The 19,424-nt window shown below is 33.7% G+C and overlaps 1 protein-coding gene across 1 annotated transcript in view; it reads right to left on the bottom strand.

The window, feature by feature from the left end:
• The window catches only part of LOC134528987 (RNA-binding protein 26), a 63,369-nt gene that overhangs the window by 40,687 nt on the left and 3,258 nt on the right, over positions 1-19,424 (bottom strand). Inside the window, exons 3-8 of the mRNA XM_063362654.1 lie at positions 14,011-14,504; positions 11,915-12,108; positions 8,075-8,364; positions 5,974-6,186; positions 1,629-1,887; positions 1,577-1,587 (exon numbers count right to left, since the gene is read on the bottom strand). Coding sequence (XP_063218724.1) covers positions 1,577-1,587; positions 1,629-1,887; positions 5,974-6,186; positions 8,075-8,364; positions 11,915-12,108; positions 14,011-14,504 — 1,461 coding nt within the window. The remainder of the gene's footprint in view (positions 1-1,576; positions 1,588-1,628; positions 1,888-5,973; positions 6,187-8,074; positions 8,365-11,914; positions 12,109-14,010; positions 14,505-19,424) is intronic.

The following is a 19,424-nucleotide window of genomic DNA, read 5'->3' as shown; positions in this document are numbered from 1 at the left end:
CATTTGAATAAATACTTTTTTTTTAACAGACTACATCCAATTTTTGCAATTTTTTCAAATGCCATGCAGGATTTCTTTTTCCTAATGTCAACGACTTTAATTTTATAATCCAAAGGCATAATATTCTATTTCTCTTTTTTATTCTTTTCTTCGGGCTTGCACTTGCTCAAAAAATTCTTCTTCACACACTTCATTAGCACGAATAAGCTATTCACCACTTACAAACATTTTATCAGCCAACATTTGCACAGTGTGTTTGTATGTTTCCTCAACCATCAACATAGCTTCATGAGAAATTGAAGCAGAACATTCCAAAACATTTAAATTATTTTCAGCAAGCAAACATTTACAATATTCAAATACATTTGTTAACTTCACTTTTGAACTATCACTATTTATCGATTCTTCAGCAGTTTCATTGTCAACTGCTGGTAGACTGATAGTATTTTCACTCTGAGACATTTTACTGTAAACTATTGAAACTATCCGTATTATGGAGAATAGTATGATCTATGCAAAATCCAAACTTTATCTAACACACATTCTAACCTTCAAAAGATTTGATACAATGGAATAATAAACAAAAACTGTTGTCCCATTAGACCGTTTGGAGTAAGGAACGTTTTTTGTATTCAACAAAATAACAGCTGCTCTCTAGTACCCATATAACCTGTGTCAGGTCAAAACCGATTTTGGAGAGTTCAATAGACAAGTTTTTGTCTAGTTTTAATGCATGTTGTAAACATTTTAATTATATTTAATATAAATCTAATCATAAATACTATTATTAATATACTTAATAATTATTTTGTATTGTTATAATTAAAATACCATGTCAATTGTATTCAATATATTTCATTTGATTTTTCAATAAGAGTATTTATTATATTATAATTGTAATATTTATTTATTAAAAATACTTATTTTAAAATATTTGTAGACAAAAACATTACAATAAAATAAACACAAAACGTGATCGCGACCGAGATTCAAACGCTGTACAACTTGGCAGTAGCCAAGAATGCTACCAACTAAGCTGCTCAGCTGCTGCCGACAAAGTGATACTTATTAGTACATAAGCTAAGCTCAAATGTTTGAAGGCTTTTTTTTTCTTCTCAAAATTGGCTGGCCATTGTGCTTTCTTGTTTCGAGGGTTGAACACCCTAAAGAGGTACTACCTATATCCCAAGTCTCGCCCCAAAGTGAATTTTCCAGGTCGTGCCATCCGATTGTTATTTCACACTAATCAATTTTTTTTTTAAATTTTGGTAGAAAACAGATAAATGCCTTTATAGTGAATCTTTTACTGTTCTTATGCATACTAATTGTGTTTTTACTGCCAAGTAACACATGTATCATCACATCTAATAAATATTTTGAAGAGTTGTAACATGGTTTAACATTTTTTTTGTCTTGGGCCAAAGTTACCCTCAAAGGGCCAATGTTACCCCAACTGAGACGGTACTGGGATCATAACGAAAACAAAAAAAAAAAAAAAAATGCAGAAGAAGAACACTTGCTCAGAGCAGTAAAAATATATCGTCAGCTCAATTGCCGACTCGTTGCTAAAACTTACCCATGTTTGTGGATGAAGAGATGTTCATGTGATGCTGCGACATCATGTGGACCGGCAGGGCAGGCGGTGGGACAGACAAGTCCACCCCTTTGAGCTGAGTCTGTGTTGCTGGTGGGGGCGGGGGGCGGCGGGGGGCGGTGGCGGCGGAGGGGGAGGGGGCGGGGGTGGGGGCGGGGGCTGCAGGCTGTTTGGCAACGTGGGCGACGACGTCCCGAACGGAAATCCAGACGTAAGCGACACATCCTCCACCACGACTGGGTCGTTTCCGTGATCAAAAGGGCACATGTCTCCTCGCATGCAGTATCCTTTTTCTGAAATTTTTATCGTTGTTCAATGCCATACACGTTGCTCAAGGGTCACTCCATGTCAAGTCACCCAGGTTATGACACACCCACCCGCTCAGATTTTGAAGAAACTTGGCACAATTGATTCTATTAATATCCTGATAACACATGCAAAATTTTTTTGCTCTACCTCTTATATATATTTATTTTCTTAATTTGCCATTATCTGAAGCCTCCGAAATCATGCCTTTAAAGTTCACTCAGAACTTTAAAAATATTTCTCTTGAAAACTATTCAAGATATCATGAAATTTTGCAGGAAGGGTGTGTGTGATAACTAAAAGCAGTATAAAAAAAAATGCTTTATCAACCTATCTCGGCCATTTTTTTTTTTTTTTTTTTTTTATAAATTTAAGAAACTGGTATTTTGTTTTACAAAAACCACAATATTTGGAGTCTCAGACATGACAGAATGCTCAAATTTGTTTTAAAATACTCTTAAATATATAGGCTACTAGCTGACCCGGCAGACTTCGTACTGCCTAATTAAATTGCAATAAAGTCCTCTCAAAATGATTTGTAATGTGACATTTTTTTTCCCTACATATTTTATACTCCTGAACAGAACTGTCACCCTGGTGATAGGGTGTTGTGAATAAGAAATATAATTAAATAAAACATATAAATAAAAAGATAAATAAAAAAAATAAGTAATCTCTTTATTGTTAATCATGTGAAACATAATAATTTTTATTTTCATTGTAGTGCATGATTAGATCGGTAATTAGCTTGGTTTGTAGCATTTCGGGTTCTTCTACCTAAATTGATTCGTCTAATAGGAGGCATATCTTCTATATTATAGATTATTTTGTCACATGCAATAATTAGCGATCATAGGTAAATAAACACTGCACAAATCACTATATAGGTAAGAATTTGTTTCGTGTATAAGTTGACAAAAGCAAACTCATTAGGGTAGGTAACCTAAAATCCAAGGAAAAAAAAAAAACACTGACATTGACAGTTTGTTGTTGTTTCAACTTTTTTTAAATTTGATATGACTTGGAGTGAAATCCTTCAAGCCGTATTTAAAATAGGGAAAAGAAATAATAAAAACTTAAACTTATGAAATACTTTTGGTAACGCTGGTTTTGTTTGACTGATGTAATGACTTGAAAACTGATGCATTTTAAAGTAAAACAAATGAAATAATATCGCGAAGCCGACCAAATTAAACTATACAATTTCGTTTTTTTTAATTTTTTTATTTATCTGTGCTCCAACGGACACTGTTTTGATAGATATGATTGAACGTTGTACAGAGGTAATAAAGTGCAAATTGACTCTTTGACGTTAGGAACATACCTACATTGTTTAAACAACAATGAGTGCTCGTTTTAGTTAGAAAATGTTTGTATGGGAAAAAGAAAAGGGCTGGTTTTAGGGTTTTTCCGGCAATTATTCGAATTTTTATCGCCGTAAAAACCATCTTTGAACTTCAACGAACATTTAAAAAAAAAAAATTGGCCAAATTGGTCCAGGCGTTGTTGAGTTATGCGCTTACCAACACATTTTGTGATTCATTTTTATATTATAGATTAGATAAATAAAAAATAACGTTGGCTTTTTAACATGTTTTGATTTCTGTGCACAACAGAAAAATATCTTTTCAAATTCAATAGACGATTGAGTATTTAAGTCAAACAAAATATATTGTTCAAAATCCACATTTAATATTGTGAGTTTAATACATATTAAGGCTGACTGAAATACTTTTTCCACTTCATCCAACATATTTCAGTTTTTTCTACACAACCTTTTTTGAAATAATACATTCTTCCGGTGCCACTCTACAACAATGATGATGTGTTCCAAAGGCACTATGCAGGCATCTTCTCTTTGAGGCCAATAAGAAGATACAGCTGGTCCTGAAGGGTGGAGAAAAAGAATTTCCACATCTTCTTCACTGAAGATAGTTTTTACTAGTCCAAAATACCAGTTAACATCATAATTTGCAGCCTCATTGTTATTTGAAGATGGCCGAACTCATACCCAATCAGAAGAAGTTTGATAAGAAAAGATCGGTGCAGGGTTAAGACTATCAGTAGTCCTTCTAATTTCAAGGTCGTTTGTCTGAAGTGGTTTGAAATTATGAAAACTTCTGGTACCAGGAATAGTCCGGGTTGTTGAAAATTGTTTTCCTAGTTTCAATCGTAGTGATTAAGCATTTTTTTGACAATAAAGTGAAAGTGAATGTTTTCAATGTTCTTTTCACAAAAGTTGTAGACAGCAGTTGCCGTCATAATTTGATCTTAATATGGTAGTTGGAGGCGTGCTTTCCTTAAAATTCTTTATACCGATCCTCCTAGACTATCAAATATTGAATTCCCATGACTTGTAGCAAAAAATTAGTGTTCAGCTTTCATATTAAAGTCCTTCAAATGCTCAGACAGGTTCTTAAAACTATTCCTTTTTTTATATTGACCAGCACAGCCATCAGTAAAATAATGGACTGTGTCTATTTACAGATGATTTATTGCCAGCCATTTTGTAATTTCCTTTTGGACATAACCTGTTTTATCGCATAATTGTCGCACCAATATTTTAGGGCGTCAAAATTTGGATTAAAAAACCTTTGGCGAGTGTTAGGATATTAATATAAACAATTGTGCCAATTTTCATTAAAATGTGAGGTGGTGGGTGTAAAATTAATTTTTTATTGGGTGATTTGACATGGAATAAAATACACTTACAGAAAGTGATGGTTTACAAATACACAATAATGGTGAACAACTATAGCATGCCTAATCCTTAGTTTTAAGTGTGCAGTATGATGGGAATTTACTTTCCCTTTCCAATATTTGATTTATGACCTTAATGCTGTTCTTGTTTTGGTATGCACTGTTGCCAAATATAGGCCATATTCACAACATTTTTAGTCACAACTTTGTACTGTTTCAGAAAAGTTAGAAACTTTCAGTAGGGTCAGGAAATATTTTTGAAATAAATCTGAAACATTTATGCTTTAAAAAAATTTGAAATGAGAATTTAATAAAAAATATATCTTTTTGCTGCAATTCTCAAAATCACTATCAGATAGCAGTTTATTTTTACCTTTAAGGAGCTGGAACTGAGAGATGTCATTATAGTTTCAACAATATTTTGGTCATTATTATTTTTTTATATATCAATATTGAAATTTCTCTCCATTAAAGCATAGCTGATGAAATAGATTAAATTATTAGGAGTTGACTGCTACAGATAGTTTCTCCTATGAAACCATTGGCAATTACAATTGAATTAATTTTTGAGACGGTCTACAACTTCAATAGTAATGTCAACTGAAATTATTTTATAGTTTTATAAATATTAAAAATTAATGCATTGTTTTTTATTTTGCATTTTTTAATACAGCATGAGTATTAGAAAACAAAAAAGGATGCTTTTGTAGCATTATGATTTTTTTAAAAGAACCCTTATGCCATTAGAAATATTTGCAAAAGTAAAGCCCAAAATTTATGTAATAGCAAATATTTATATAATAGTATCATTTACAGTACTTTAGAGATTACTGTTTACACCATTTTGTTTCATAATATTGCCACATTTTCAATTCTGAAATTTATATTTATAGGATCTAATTACAGCCATATTTGAATATTAACTTTGCAAAGGAGTGCCATCTATGGTCACCGATGACTAAAATGTATTTAGTTTTCAAAATACTTTTTTTACACATTTATTTTATGCTTATATTTATGAATCCAAGAAAACTAACTTTTTGTCGTTTTCAATTAGTGTACACAAATGCATAAAATTACAAAAAACGTAAACTAAGGTGTAATATTATAAAATATTAAAACTTAACAATCTACAATGGTTTACTAAGTTAAACATTAAATGTAAGCATGCCATATTTATTAATGAAATGATTATAATCAGCGGAGTGCAAAAATTATATGTCACTGGGCAGTATGAATCTGGGAACAGTGTGAAATATATTTATTCCATACTGCAAACTAGTGTAAGGCACTCTATATATTACATTGAAAATTATAACAACATCAAAAAATTATACTAAAATTGTTTTTCTTATTAAAATGACAGCACTTACCATCAAAATCCCTACAGCGTAACTTTGATGACATAGACATTGTTGAGGATGCTGTAGTCAAAGCAGTGATAGAGGAATCAAGGAGAGAGCTAGAACTTGCACTGACAAGGCTCTGTATCCTTTGAGAAGTAGTGGTTAACCTCATATCAACATCTCCGTGATTACTATCCTGTGTTGGCGTGTTGGCTCCAGAATAGAATTCCTTTTTACGATCTGTAAACAAGGATGGTGGAATTCAAGCCAATACCAACGATGGTACATTTCAAATTATTAACTCTTTCTTGGAAGTTTTATGCCAATGTCAACTAACATAGCTCACTTTTCTTGTTGTGTAGACGTGCCTGCCACTTGGCAAGCCAAATAAAATACTAGACTGCACAAAAAAAATTTTAAGGTGTAAAATTAATTATTTAGAATACTGGCAATGATACACTGAGAACTGATGTAAACATGTTGGAAAAACATGCTATGCAATAAGCCTATCCATGTATGTAACACGAGGTGAAAAACAACATGCTTGATGATGTACAATTTTTTGCTAAAACTGTTTGACATTGACAGAAAACTACAAGCAATCCGTAAACTCGCTGTCAAATGCTTTCTATTTAGGAAACATCTGTGTTGTAAGGTTGCAAAATAAAATAGTATTGTTGGCTTCATTCCATGCAATATATTCCAGGAATTGACAGGTCGACCAGAAAACACGTAATGACGCTTTACCAAGTAACATAGCCCTCCACAAGGTAGCATCAAACTAAACTGAATAAAAGTGAATGAAAATACTTTAAGTATACCTGAAATAAGATATACCATTATTTTATAAAATGTTATGTTCTTTTCTGAAGTTCTTACACCAGTCGTAAAATGTAAATGTTACACACTTCTGTAACTCTTTTGTCGTAAATTTACAAACAGGATACATGGCACCGTTATATATTTTGTAGCCAGCAACCCATGTTTGCTTTTAGCTTTCTAGTGAATAACAAATCATCGCTTACAAGTCTTAGTTACATTTGCAATATCTGCTGACAAAATTATGCCAACTTATTCTGAATATAACGTACACAAGCCTGTATTCACTGATAAGTAGTTTTCCGTTCATGTTCTCAAGTCTTTAAATCTTTTTACATTTCTCCTCAAGGTTTCTTTCGGCCGACAGGCTGTTTAAATAATTATTCTTATTACTCTCCGCGAGTATTTAATCAGCCTTACGTGATTCTTGTGCGGCCACGTGGGTGGACCACACCGCAACATAAACTTATTCGTGCCTCGGGCTTTTTAACTGTTTAAAGGACAATGTATACGAGAGCGTGTAACTTCTTAATAAACCTAGACATGTGATTTAAATGGTGTTCCTTTCTTCATGTTTCTATGTGTATAACATCTACTTCATGGTGGCATGTGGGGTGCCTTGAGAACCCAATGTGTTAATCATTAAGGCGTGCCCGGCGCTGAGAGCGGGCCAGGTCTAGGCAATTGGTGTAAGAAATTAAGAGGGTCCGAATCTCGCTCCCACTCGCCCCGAGAGGAGATTCTACAGGGTCCGTGTGCCCTTTCATACCGTGTCAGCCATGCAGTAGTTCTCGTATCAAAGTAAATCAAGCCATCTAGCCCAGACCTCAGATTGGTAACAGCATCAAGGCCAATGGTGTAGGTATATGTATGTATGTATGTATGTATGTGTATATATATATATATATATATATATATATATATATATATATATGTATATATATATATATATATGTATGTATATATATATATATATGTGTGTGTGTGTGTGTGTGTATATATATATATATATATATATATATATATATATATATATATATATATATATATGATCTTTTAACTTAAACTAAACAAAAAAAATCATTTTTTAGCTAGTTTTTTTTTTAATTGGGAAGATTAAAAGTAAAACAATGAGGCAAGCCATTTGTAAAGATTATCAAAAATTATTTACAACTGTGGAAAGTGGATCATGATGTGTATTCTGCAATAACTAACTGGGATCGAATCCAATTTAGGCATACATTTAGCTTATTTTAGCTAAAAATGAAATATTTTACAACTAGAATAAAGATATTGTAACACAGCTCACTTTTACCATGCACTCGTAACCCATTCAATGAATTTTCGGAATCTGATGATCGAGTCCGGCTTCGAGTTCTGGTGCGTGAGCGAGATGATCTGGAATGAGTCCTGGAAGCAGATCGAGACCTCGAGTACGACCGAGAGCGAGACCACGACCTGGCCCTTGATAACGGTGAGCCACCGTGGTAGTGACTCTTCTGTGAGTAACGCGGCGAACGAGATCTGGAGCGTGTTGTTCCTGCAATTTTGGTTTTTTTCCCAACAGCAATTGGAGACAAAGAATGCGACCAGCTTCTCCTGTTAAACAAAAAAAATAAAAAATTACATAAATACAAAGCAATCAAATACACGATGATTCGAAAGTCCTCACACAAACGTTAAGTGTAGGTCAGGTATAAGCAAGTCATTTTTACAATAGAACAAGGGGTCACAAATGCGAAGTGAGCAAGCGAGTTGGGACTTGTTGCAGAATCATATGAGGCACGGAAATTGCCAATTAAGATTGGAGAGCAACAGACATATATGATGGCAGAGATGCGTTTAATGTAACGTGAAACAAAAGGAATTGGCCATGCAGCATAGAGTTTGCATCGATAATGCTATCCAAATCGGCAGGAGCCCCATCATAAGACGTTTGCAACCCAATGTTCTATTGTAAAAATGACTTGATTCTGTATGCCTGACTAAAGTATGCAAACTAAAGACTCTGCATGTATGACTAGGCAAACTAAAATTTGCCAAAGGATTTTTGAATCCTTCTGTATAACTCAATACAATGGTTCATTAAAATTTTACCATAAAGTTTGTTCATATAAAATTTCATAAAAAAATATGTATTTCTTGTTTCAAATCAGAGTATTATTATGTTTTATAACTGAGTGATACATATCCAAACGCTTCCTGGATTCATCAATGTAAACCAATTGAATCATTTAATAATTAAAAAAAAAAAATTTGGAACAAGGTATAATTTAATTTAGGTTTTTATATTAGTAATATGAGAAGGTTGTTACAATTATAACATTTGCAATCAAAAATACTTAATTCTATCTTCATCTTGATTACAAGTAAATGTTAACAGACTCTCCAGTGAAAACATTCAGGTATGTTCTATATCAAAAAAGGCATACCTAATTAAATAAAATGGGAGTCATTTCTTCTTGGTATGTATGAGTATAAGTCCCAAAAACTCCTACAATCCAAGCAAATTTTTTTATTAAAATAAACCTGTACAGCGAGTTGTTTACTGCATCAGTAAATAAATTAATTGGTGCTATACAGTTTGTTGGATGGGAAATGCCAACAAACCTTTGTGTGTGCAGTTTTGTTGGCACCATTGATAATGTGCAATGAACAAGTACCAATATCCAAAGGTTCCTTTTCAGCATAAAGTGTACTCTTCATGTAACTTTTCAGATCAGAAATCAACTTCAGATTTACATTTAATCCATCATTAGATAGTTGAATTAAACATTCTAGGGAAAGTTTGGCTTCACTAACACAAACTAGAACTTTTTAAAGCAAATCTACAGCCGTACAATGCTCAAGAAAAGCAGATGTTAAGTGTCGAGTACATGATATACTGTTTTTTGAATCCAAATATTTAACAACAATATCCATTTGCTGTTTTTGGCAAATATCATTCAGACTTTCATCAAAAGATAGTAAAAAAGGGGCTTTTCTGTACTCTTATCAGACAATAATGATGTAAAATGAGGCTCAAGGCCATATGTGACACTATATGCTACTTTATCTTTTGGTAATTTTATTTTTGAAGCAATCTGGAAACATAAGTGAAAAAAGTTCCACTGCAGCTGCTTCTGAATGGGTTGAAGCATGCGTACAGATGCAATGAGCAGCCCACACTATCTCCACTTTGGTTGCACTATCACTAACAAGGAAAGTGGAGAGCTTTTGTTCTTGATGTGTCTCTCCTGGGATAGTACTAAACGAGAGCTTTTGCTGCCTGTCTGACTTGTGAACATTAAGAAAATTGCCATGTTCCCCCCCCCCTTCTTTTTCATGACATTTGATTGCATTAATTCCAGAGTGAGAAACATCTAAATATTTTTTGCATAGTGTACAAACAGCCGAAAACATATCCTTACCAGCTCTTAGCCACAATTTATATTCCTCCTCTTCCAAACAAATGTCTTGAAAATTACACTTCCCTGGCAATTTTAACGCTTATAAAACACTGCTGAAAACGTCTACCACAAGTTTTTGAACAATTAAGTTTTCACACGCAAACACACATCCTTAAAATACTGCTACAACTTAACGGTACACTTTTTATTTTTTATCTGTAACTTGTTATGCCGAAAACATCAATTCTGTAATAACTGACTTATTTTTTGCTTCTGCTGCGTATACAAATATTACTGTTAACCACACAGGCGTCGTCACATGTCGCACAGGCTCTTACCGCCACGTTGTCAACATAACGCTTCACTATCCAGCATGCCACGCATAACAAGACACTTGCATGACGAAACATATTTGATATGTACATTCTCTGATTAAGGTATTTGTTTACATCCAAGTAGGGTAATTTTCGCTGAGAAGTTGAAAAAAAGAATGAAAATTTTAATATAAAATGAAGCTGTAACGTTTGATAAAAAAAAATGCCTGTGTTGCTGACAAGCATCCACAGTTGTATATTGAAAATTATTTCTCACACAGTAACAAAAAAAAAAAAAAAAAAAAAGTGACCAATTTGGGCACTTTCGTGACTTATTCGTGACCATGAGTCCGTGACCGGTAGACACCCTGTTTCACTAGCCAATCTGATTACATATATAAACAAGCAAACTTTATTCCTATCTGATACTGTCACGAGGACTCTAGAGTCAACGCTGGCCAGCCAGTCTGCATGCCTGTGGGTGGGGAGCGTTGCAGGTAGCACCCAGCCCTCTACTACTACTAGGCACCTGATCTGGTTATCAGCGGTGCCTCGCTACTCCCCTTCCCTTTCCAAGCACTTTCCCATCGAGCTGTGGCTCTTGAGGGTTCGGGATGCGGCCTAACTACGTCGCCACTGTTCTCGGAGGTTCAAGTGTTGAGTCTGGGACGCGACACTTCCGAGGGCAGGACTCGGCAGGTACATACGCGGAGAGACAGACTCGCGGGGCAGTGAAGTGAAGAGGACGAGCGACCCCTTGGGGAGGCGTAAGTGGACGACGAGTTACGAGCTTGGTGCATCGGGGACCAAAGCATCTGCGACTGTGTTGTGTGTGTGGCGGCGTGTTGGGACAGGGGTGTGCGGTACGAGACCAGAAGTAGAGAGAGCCGCTGTTTAGCCGAGCTCCAGTGGAGAAAGTGAATTGTGGACTTGAGAAGTGATTAATTTGTGGGCAGGCATTTTAAGCGTTGAATTTTAATAAATAGTGTAAATATTAGCTAAGAAATAAAACTCTAATTGGGCTATCCTTTTCAAACCTGCTTCCCCGCCAGTAACTATAATTTTTTTATTATTACTTTTAGCCCTAGCATACATTGTATTAATTTTTTTATATGTATTTGCCAGTTCTTGTCTTTTAAGTATCTTGTCTTGTCCTGTAGAAAATAAATGTCCTGTCTGTTGTAGTTGCTGCATGCTTGTGGGTGGTGCCTGATTGCAGTATGGTGCCTAGCTGCATGTGGTACCTACCTATAGGTAATGCCTACCTGCTTTGTCATTTGTGTAATTGTTTGTATACATTTTTAAGTCTCTTGACTGTTTTATGCCGTGCCTATCTCAAAAGTTTTCCAACTGTCAGTAGGCATGTCATAAATTCATACATAAATAAATTACTGCTAGCTAATTGAAATATAATCAACAAGTGTAATGGCAATAAAGTAAACATACCTTCTGTCTCGATCATGCCAATTAGTGGATGAAGACTTATTTAACCAATTATGCCCACGTTGTCGGCCTCTATCCCTCTCAGTACTACTTCGTGATCTTTTCTGATGATCAAATGAACGAGAGCTTATCCTTACATTCCTCATAGATGACTTTGGTCGCTCCTTCCTCCTATAGTGGTCTCTCAAATTTTTATCCTGAAATTCAACATAAACTTTTAATATTACACAACCAAAGACCTTTTTTTTTTGCTTTTAGCAATTCTAACATTAAACTAGCAAATGAAATATTTGTGGTATAAGTCTTCATATTAATCATACCTATTATGGAAATAGTGAATGTCCTAATCAGTATATAATAATAAGAACAAAATGTATTTCAAAAGTGATGTTTATAAAGTAGTACATTCATTTAAGTGTGCGACTTCAGTCAGCATGCGAGTGAGAGCTGTTCTCGCCTCAGCACAATATACCATATACCAGCCTCGGCCCGCGTTATACCAAGGGGCTTAAAAAAGGCACAACATTCATTCTTATTGTTCTGCCCTCGCAGAGTTGGTCCTCTCGCAACCTAAGATTTTAGTGTTTTATATGCCACTCTAACGCGTCCATTAACTTGGCAACAATAAGATAGTTCTTTGACAGTGTTCATATTTGCCGATTTTATTGATGAAATGGTCAAGTAAACAGATTTTTTTTCTCTCTCAAAAATTACGACTTTTACCAAAAACAAATTCGTTTGGATGGCGCTCTTATACAAAATAAAAACTGTGTTTTTAAATTCAGTTTGAAGGTAACAAATGTGTGGTAATCTGGATTAAAATATGAAGTTAAAATGGATTACAATACTTTGTATAAATTATTTTGTTTATTGAAAACTATCAATACTGAATTGTTTACAACATAACTAATATTAGGTGCCCTTTGGACATATAAATAATAATTAAAGATAAAGTTATAATGATTGATATTGTTTAAATTCATTAATACTTATTTCATAACTAGATATCTATAAAGAGAGAGAAATGAGTCAAAGTTTACTGAAAATAAATCAAAACATACCAAATAACAATATGAGAAATTATGAGCACATTATTTGAATAGGCTTTAGATGAATGATAACTCTACGCTTGTTTACTGAAAATGTATTTAAAACCAAACACAGCAATTTCATTATCATTTTGACCACTTGTAAAAATATGTAGGTAATTAAAGTTTAGCTCAGGACTCGAACAGACTTGGACACTGTCACAACAGGTTACAAATATTTTAATTATTTTGGCCCAAATATGTTTTGTGTATCTTGAACAATAAAATATAAGATATTTTAGGAATTGAAACCTACTGCCAAGGTGCAAAATCAGAAAGTAATTTTCAATAATCACCCAAATTTATTTTTACACAGCCTTACATCTTACGGCGAACGACTATACAGACAGATGCATGTGCACACACTATCACAACCAACCCCACACAACCAGAATCAATCCCACACACCCACAATTAACCCCACACACACAATTAACCCCACTCACACACACAATTAACCCTACATCTTCAAGACCCATATACATACAAATCAAGGTAAATTGGAGAAAGAATGGGCAATGATCTCTGCTTTGGAAAGGAACCATCCTGGGATTTTCTTGGTGGTTTAAAGAAACCTTTGGAAAACCAAAAACAAGATGGCCAGCCCAAGATTAGATATTTTAACCCTGGTCCTTGGGACTTTGAATCTAATGTTTTAACAATGTGCCATCTCACTTCATATATTCTCTCTGTGTTCACTGCTGTTTCCCCGCTTATAACTGGATCAACAATACGTACTTTTTAATAACTTCATGCAGTTTTCCAAGCATTACACTATCATCCACCTATTTAGATGTCCTATACATACCAAGCTATACAGACACCAAGAACTGTTATTTTGTTCATTAATTTTACATGTTTAAAGGAAGGCATAGAACAAAATTGAAATGAGTGTTTTCAAATATGTACATGATTAACATGTTACTCAATAATAAGCTAAAATAAAAATTAACAGTGAAAAACACAACTTCACACTTTTCATTAAGATCAAATAACAATAATATATCGTACCTCACTACGTTTTTCCATGGATGAATGCGATTGTTGTTCTTTGTCAGGCACAAAATTATCCAAAGCCTCTCGACCTGAGCCCAGAACTTTGTCACCTGCACTTTGGTGACTTTGGACTGGTTCTGAAACTTTAAAGGGTGGTACTAACGGACCGGGATCTTGTGACACTTCCTTTACAGAAAACAATACAGGTGGCAATTCAGGTACTGTTGGGGTAGGTATGCTGTACAAATTCGCTGGCACATTTGTGGGCTCAGCTACAGTATTGGCTTCAACTGTAACTTTAACAGGAGGTTTTAAGTCTGCGACATTTCTGCCGTACAAATTGCCAGATAAATCATGAGCCAGATCTGCTGACTGAGTGACAACAGTGCTCAGACTGTTGGACGCTGCAGTCGTCGTCAAAGTTGTGGTAGTGGTTGTGATAGTCTTTGGCACATCAAACTCTCTTGTTTCCATTGACTTGAAGAGGTAATCAACAAACTTTTTGGTATCTGAAAAAAAAAATCCCAATTACAATTGAACATTCCAAACATTTTTATATATTGCAGTTTAAAACTTACTATGTATACTAATTAATTTTCAAAACAGAAAAATTAATACAATATGGTGACTAAAAACAGTTGTGTTTTCTGAGCCGATTAAAATTTAAATAAATTCAAATTTATTTGCTCTGCATGAACCTGAACCGAAAAATAAAGTATTAGAAAAATCATATATAAAAGAAGATTAATATATAAAGCATGGTTTACAAGATTTGTTGTTTTACATGAACTATGCATAGTAACTTATAGTAAATGTATTATCACACAACACATGCTGTTCTGAAAAACTAATGATAAAAAAAGGTTAAGATTCGGCCTGGCCCCGACCAACAGGATTGAAATTCTCTATTTGTAACTCAGCTCAATTTTTCCGTGAGCTGCCAACAACGCAGCGACGATCAAGCGACAACTAGCTGAACAACAAAGTTTTCTTCCCTTACAAAGGTGAAAACAAAGGGGAGGCAACCCCGTATCTACCGACCAACCACAATACAGAACCAGAAACATGACCATATATGGGATACTATGCGGTTAGAATTTTTTTCTGAAAGTCTGGAAAGACACATTACTCCGCCTCATGGCTCATCCTGATTGGCTGGCGAGGCAGCGCCCAGCGAAAGTTCTAGTTCATTGCTGCGCAGTCGTGCACTTACGTGTTGGGTTTCCCCACTAATTTGAGGCATGAAAATGACTTACTGGCGACAGTGTCTCGCGCTCATGTCTTCCTTTCTTTTTAAACCTTCTCGAATGTTAGTCTTACTGCACAGAGGCTGCTTTAAAATTGCAAAAAAAGTAATTAATAAATACACTAATTTTAACTGACCAACCAAATTAGAATGAAAAATAATAATAATAAAACACAATTCATTCAGCTTTATGTAAAACCTAGCCCAAATTAATAATAAATAATATTTAAGCACAAATAAAATACCTCAAATGCCTATGCATAATAGAAGAAACTTGAGAATAATTATGAAACATGAAGAGAACATAAGTAACGTAGCATATTCAATTAGTAGCAGAGGGTAGGAATTATGCTATGTTACAGACTGCTCTTGAAGTAAATTTTTCTTAAAAGCTTTTTAAAACATAAACTTACACTAAAACAATATATATTTTTAATAAAATCATGAAACTCAATCATTTTAAGCTTTTTTCACATTATAAAACGTTTTATTTTACACAGGAAAGATAGCAGCACTTAAAAAATTATATGAAATCTAAAAGGCAAGAACCCATTGTTCTGTTTTCACAGTTTGAATGCCTATCAATGAGATCTAATTTTGTCAAATTATAAGACTTTTTATTCATTTTTTTAATATCTTCATAATGAATGTGTCTAAAGAAATAACTATTAGCATGAAGAGAAAAATATGGCTTAGTCTGATACTGGAGGAGTAAACATTGTACTAATTATCATCTTTGGATATTGTCTCCATGTGTGGAAAACAAGTGTGAAAATTCCCAAAATAGTTAATGTTACTTAAATTTCTAATTTTTTTAAATGCTTGTTGACTGTTCCAGTGAAATGAATTTAAGAGCAGTCGAATAAAAAACCAACAGCCCCCCCCCCCCCCCCAGCTGTTTTAATTTCAGAGTAACACCCATTTAATTTTAGCATACAGCATAGGCTTATAACATTTGTAATCAGGGTATGAAAAAATCCTGATTTTTTTAAAAAAAATCAAAAAATCAGATTTTTTGGATTAAAATCAGGTTTTTTTTTTTATTAAAATACGATTTTTTTGATTAAAATGTAAAAAATTATACGTAATCTGTGTAATATACAGTACATTTTTATGACTGTTTTCATGACTTGACTTTGCTCTACCGTACAATTAATAACAGATTAATTCATTTTGTAAAGACAACTAACCTAATTTTCTTTCTTTGAAATAACCACATTTTACATTGCATAATGTTTTAAGGAAACATTAATGATGTCACTTTATGAAAATTTTTAGTACAGTAACACAGTTAACATTAGTAAAAAAAACGATGTCTTATAGAAAATAACTATATCATTGAAAATATATCATATTTAAATGTAACTTTGTCACTTCTGTCATTCCTTATAGTCTTATAGTCCAATTGTTCTAAATAAAGTAATTTAAACCAAAACCACAATTTCCTTTTTTTCTTCTTCTCAGAATTGCACACATACGAGAGTATTCAAAGTAAAACTTCTACATAAAATATTACTTATTTAAACAAAAATACAAGTTTTGCAGCTTTTTCTGTACCCAGTCGATTTCTTAATGTTGACTGAACCAAACCAGACATACCAAAGAACTGAAAATTTCCTTCCTACAGTTCTAAAAATAGCATTTGACATTGTTGGAAGACAAACCTGTTGCCAAGGAGATATGACACACACACAACACAAACACATGAGGTAGAGGAGAGTAGAAGAGAGAAAATGAGGTGGCATTTAAAGGTACATTCCACCCACCTATATTTAACAAGTGTTTCAAAATAACTATAAATACATTGTAGAAGAAATTAAGTACTATTCAAATTTCATTCTATCTTTGCAGCAGTCAATTTTTATGTAAGTAGCCATGATTACTTGGTTTAAACAATACCGTATAGGAAATATTAACGTTCATACTATCATATTATAAATTGATTTAATCACTGATTTGAAAAAAAAAATCACATGATTTAAATCACGATTTAAATCATGCTGATTAAAATCAACATACCCTGTTTGTAATTAACCATTTGTTTGCCCAATTTCAAGTGACCTTAACTAAACCAATTTAATATTTTGAGAAAAAATAGTTTTAAGGGTGTTTCTAACTTGTGTTAACAGCAATATGTATAAATATTAAAAATCAAAATAACACGTGGTTCATTGACACATTTCACTGAAGGCTTCCCTTAACGGACATGGCAATAATCACCCATTTTAAAAAGCTTCACATATTTTGATGGTAACCTTTTTCTACCACAACAATTTTTTCCCATGTTCTACTTCCATAAAAAGATACAAAAAATCCATTAGAAAAAATACATACATTTTCAGAGATGTTCTATTAATCTGTGATAATCTGCTATAATGCTTCATAATCATAGGTTGTCTTACTAATCAAAATAAGTATCTACAATCAAAAATTACTTAAGGTAAATTTTATGATTATAGTGTTAACTGTTATCATTCAAAATCTGCAGTTAAGGCTTGGTCACACATGCCAGTCAATTTATCACCATATAGGTATTTATTCCATTTTATGTTTCTCGAACTTTGTTACTAAATATTTACCAAGTGGTAAAAAGGTGCTCAAGTGATGATTATAATGATAACTTCAATCTTCAATGACATTTTACCTGGTAATGAAATTTGGGGTAAAACATAAAATGCAAGAACACTATCAGGATAATTTGACAGGAATAGTCCTTAAATAATAGTTATGACCAAAAATTAAATAACCAACAAAGTGTATGAGACCACGCTTTACGATGCTCTGTTACATGCCAGTCAACTGTGTAATTAAGGCCACGTCTACCCGGACACACACACGGTGTGCAGAGCTTCAGGAAAAACAATGCTATTTCAAAACTACTCAAGATATCAGAATGGGGTCTGTTTACGAAAAGCATTTAAGAATTCGCTGATGGCCAAAAAGTACTTTTGATTTCAGATTATAATTTCAGATATGTTTTTAGAAGAGTGAAAATGGCTTAAAGCCACATTTTCAGAGAAATTTTTAGGCGTAATACAACCGGTACAGATTCTTGAAAGCATTTAAGGGACTTGCATCACACCTTTAACATCATTTCTCCGCCAAATAATGTATGGTCACCGCTCAAATTTTGCAGTTTTCCTGTGAGGATGAGAAGACTGCGCGCCAGTTCAGAGCCTTGCGCTTAGAGGATACACCGCGCTATAAACACACACCAGCAAGCATCACGCTTACCATCCTGCCTCACTGACACACATACACCCCGACCAGAAGGCACCCTTAAGTCGTCTGCACGTCAAACAATCACGTGGAGGCAGTGGTGTGAATTGTGACAAAAATTTCATTAGCACATGTCTCAAAATTGCAAAACAAAAGACAGTTTTTGAATAATTTAGAATAGCTATAAAAATAAGAAATGTCCATTCTACCCGAAACGCATCAAATGCACAGACTTTGAAAAAAATTGTAGGAAATAAAAAAAAATTAACTTAGCCTAACCTCGGTTGGGTTTGGTTAGGTTATTACCATCTTGTTAAACAGAATTATGGTTAGGTTTTAAAAGGGAGAAACCATTTTCATCTTTTTCCCTTCAACTGAACACTTTTTGTATATTTATCATGCTAAGGATAATTTTTTTAAAAATTCTACATTAAATTTTGTGTCCTAGTTTCGTATTATAAGTTTATTCGCAACATGAAAACAATTAATGTCCTTGTTACCTAGGTTAGATGTTTACACATCACTGGTGAAAAAAAACTGATGTTGATGTTTATTAAACTGTCTGTAGAATGGAAGTTATTTAACAATATTTGTTTACTGTTTTGTGCTAAAAGTGCCTGCAAATAAGCATCAAAATTAAGATTCTCTGAATAGGAACACCATGTTATTTATTTAAAAAAAACTGAAAATCCCCCAATGTCATTATGGAATATATTGCATTATCATTTGAATACAAACACACTATACATTATTTTATTTTAGGTGAGTGTATTATTGCTAAGCGGATGATAATAACTTATTTATGACTTACTAGGAGCAAAAGAAGCTTGGATACTTTTCAAGTCCTTTGTTGGCAGGGAGTGATCGCACAAGCACAAACAAGTCGGAGTCTGACTTGGGCCCGCTATGCCATGGCCTTTTAACTGTTCATAAATCATTCTCGCTACTAGAATAAGAATCACAT

This window comes from Bacillus rossius, chromosome 2 (genome assembly GCF_032445375.1).
Source record: "Bacillus rossius redtenbacheri isolate Brsri chromosome 2, Brsri_v3, whole genome shotgun sequence".
NCBI lineage: Eukaryota > Metazoa > Arthropoda > Insecta > Phasmatodea > Bacillidae > Bacillus > Bacillus rossius.
This window is presented reverse-complemented; position numbering and strand designations above follow the sequence as displayed.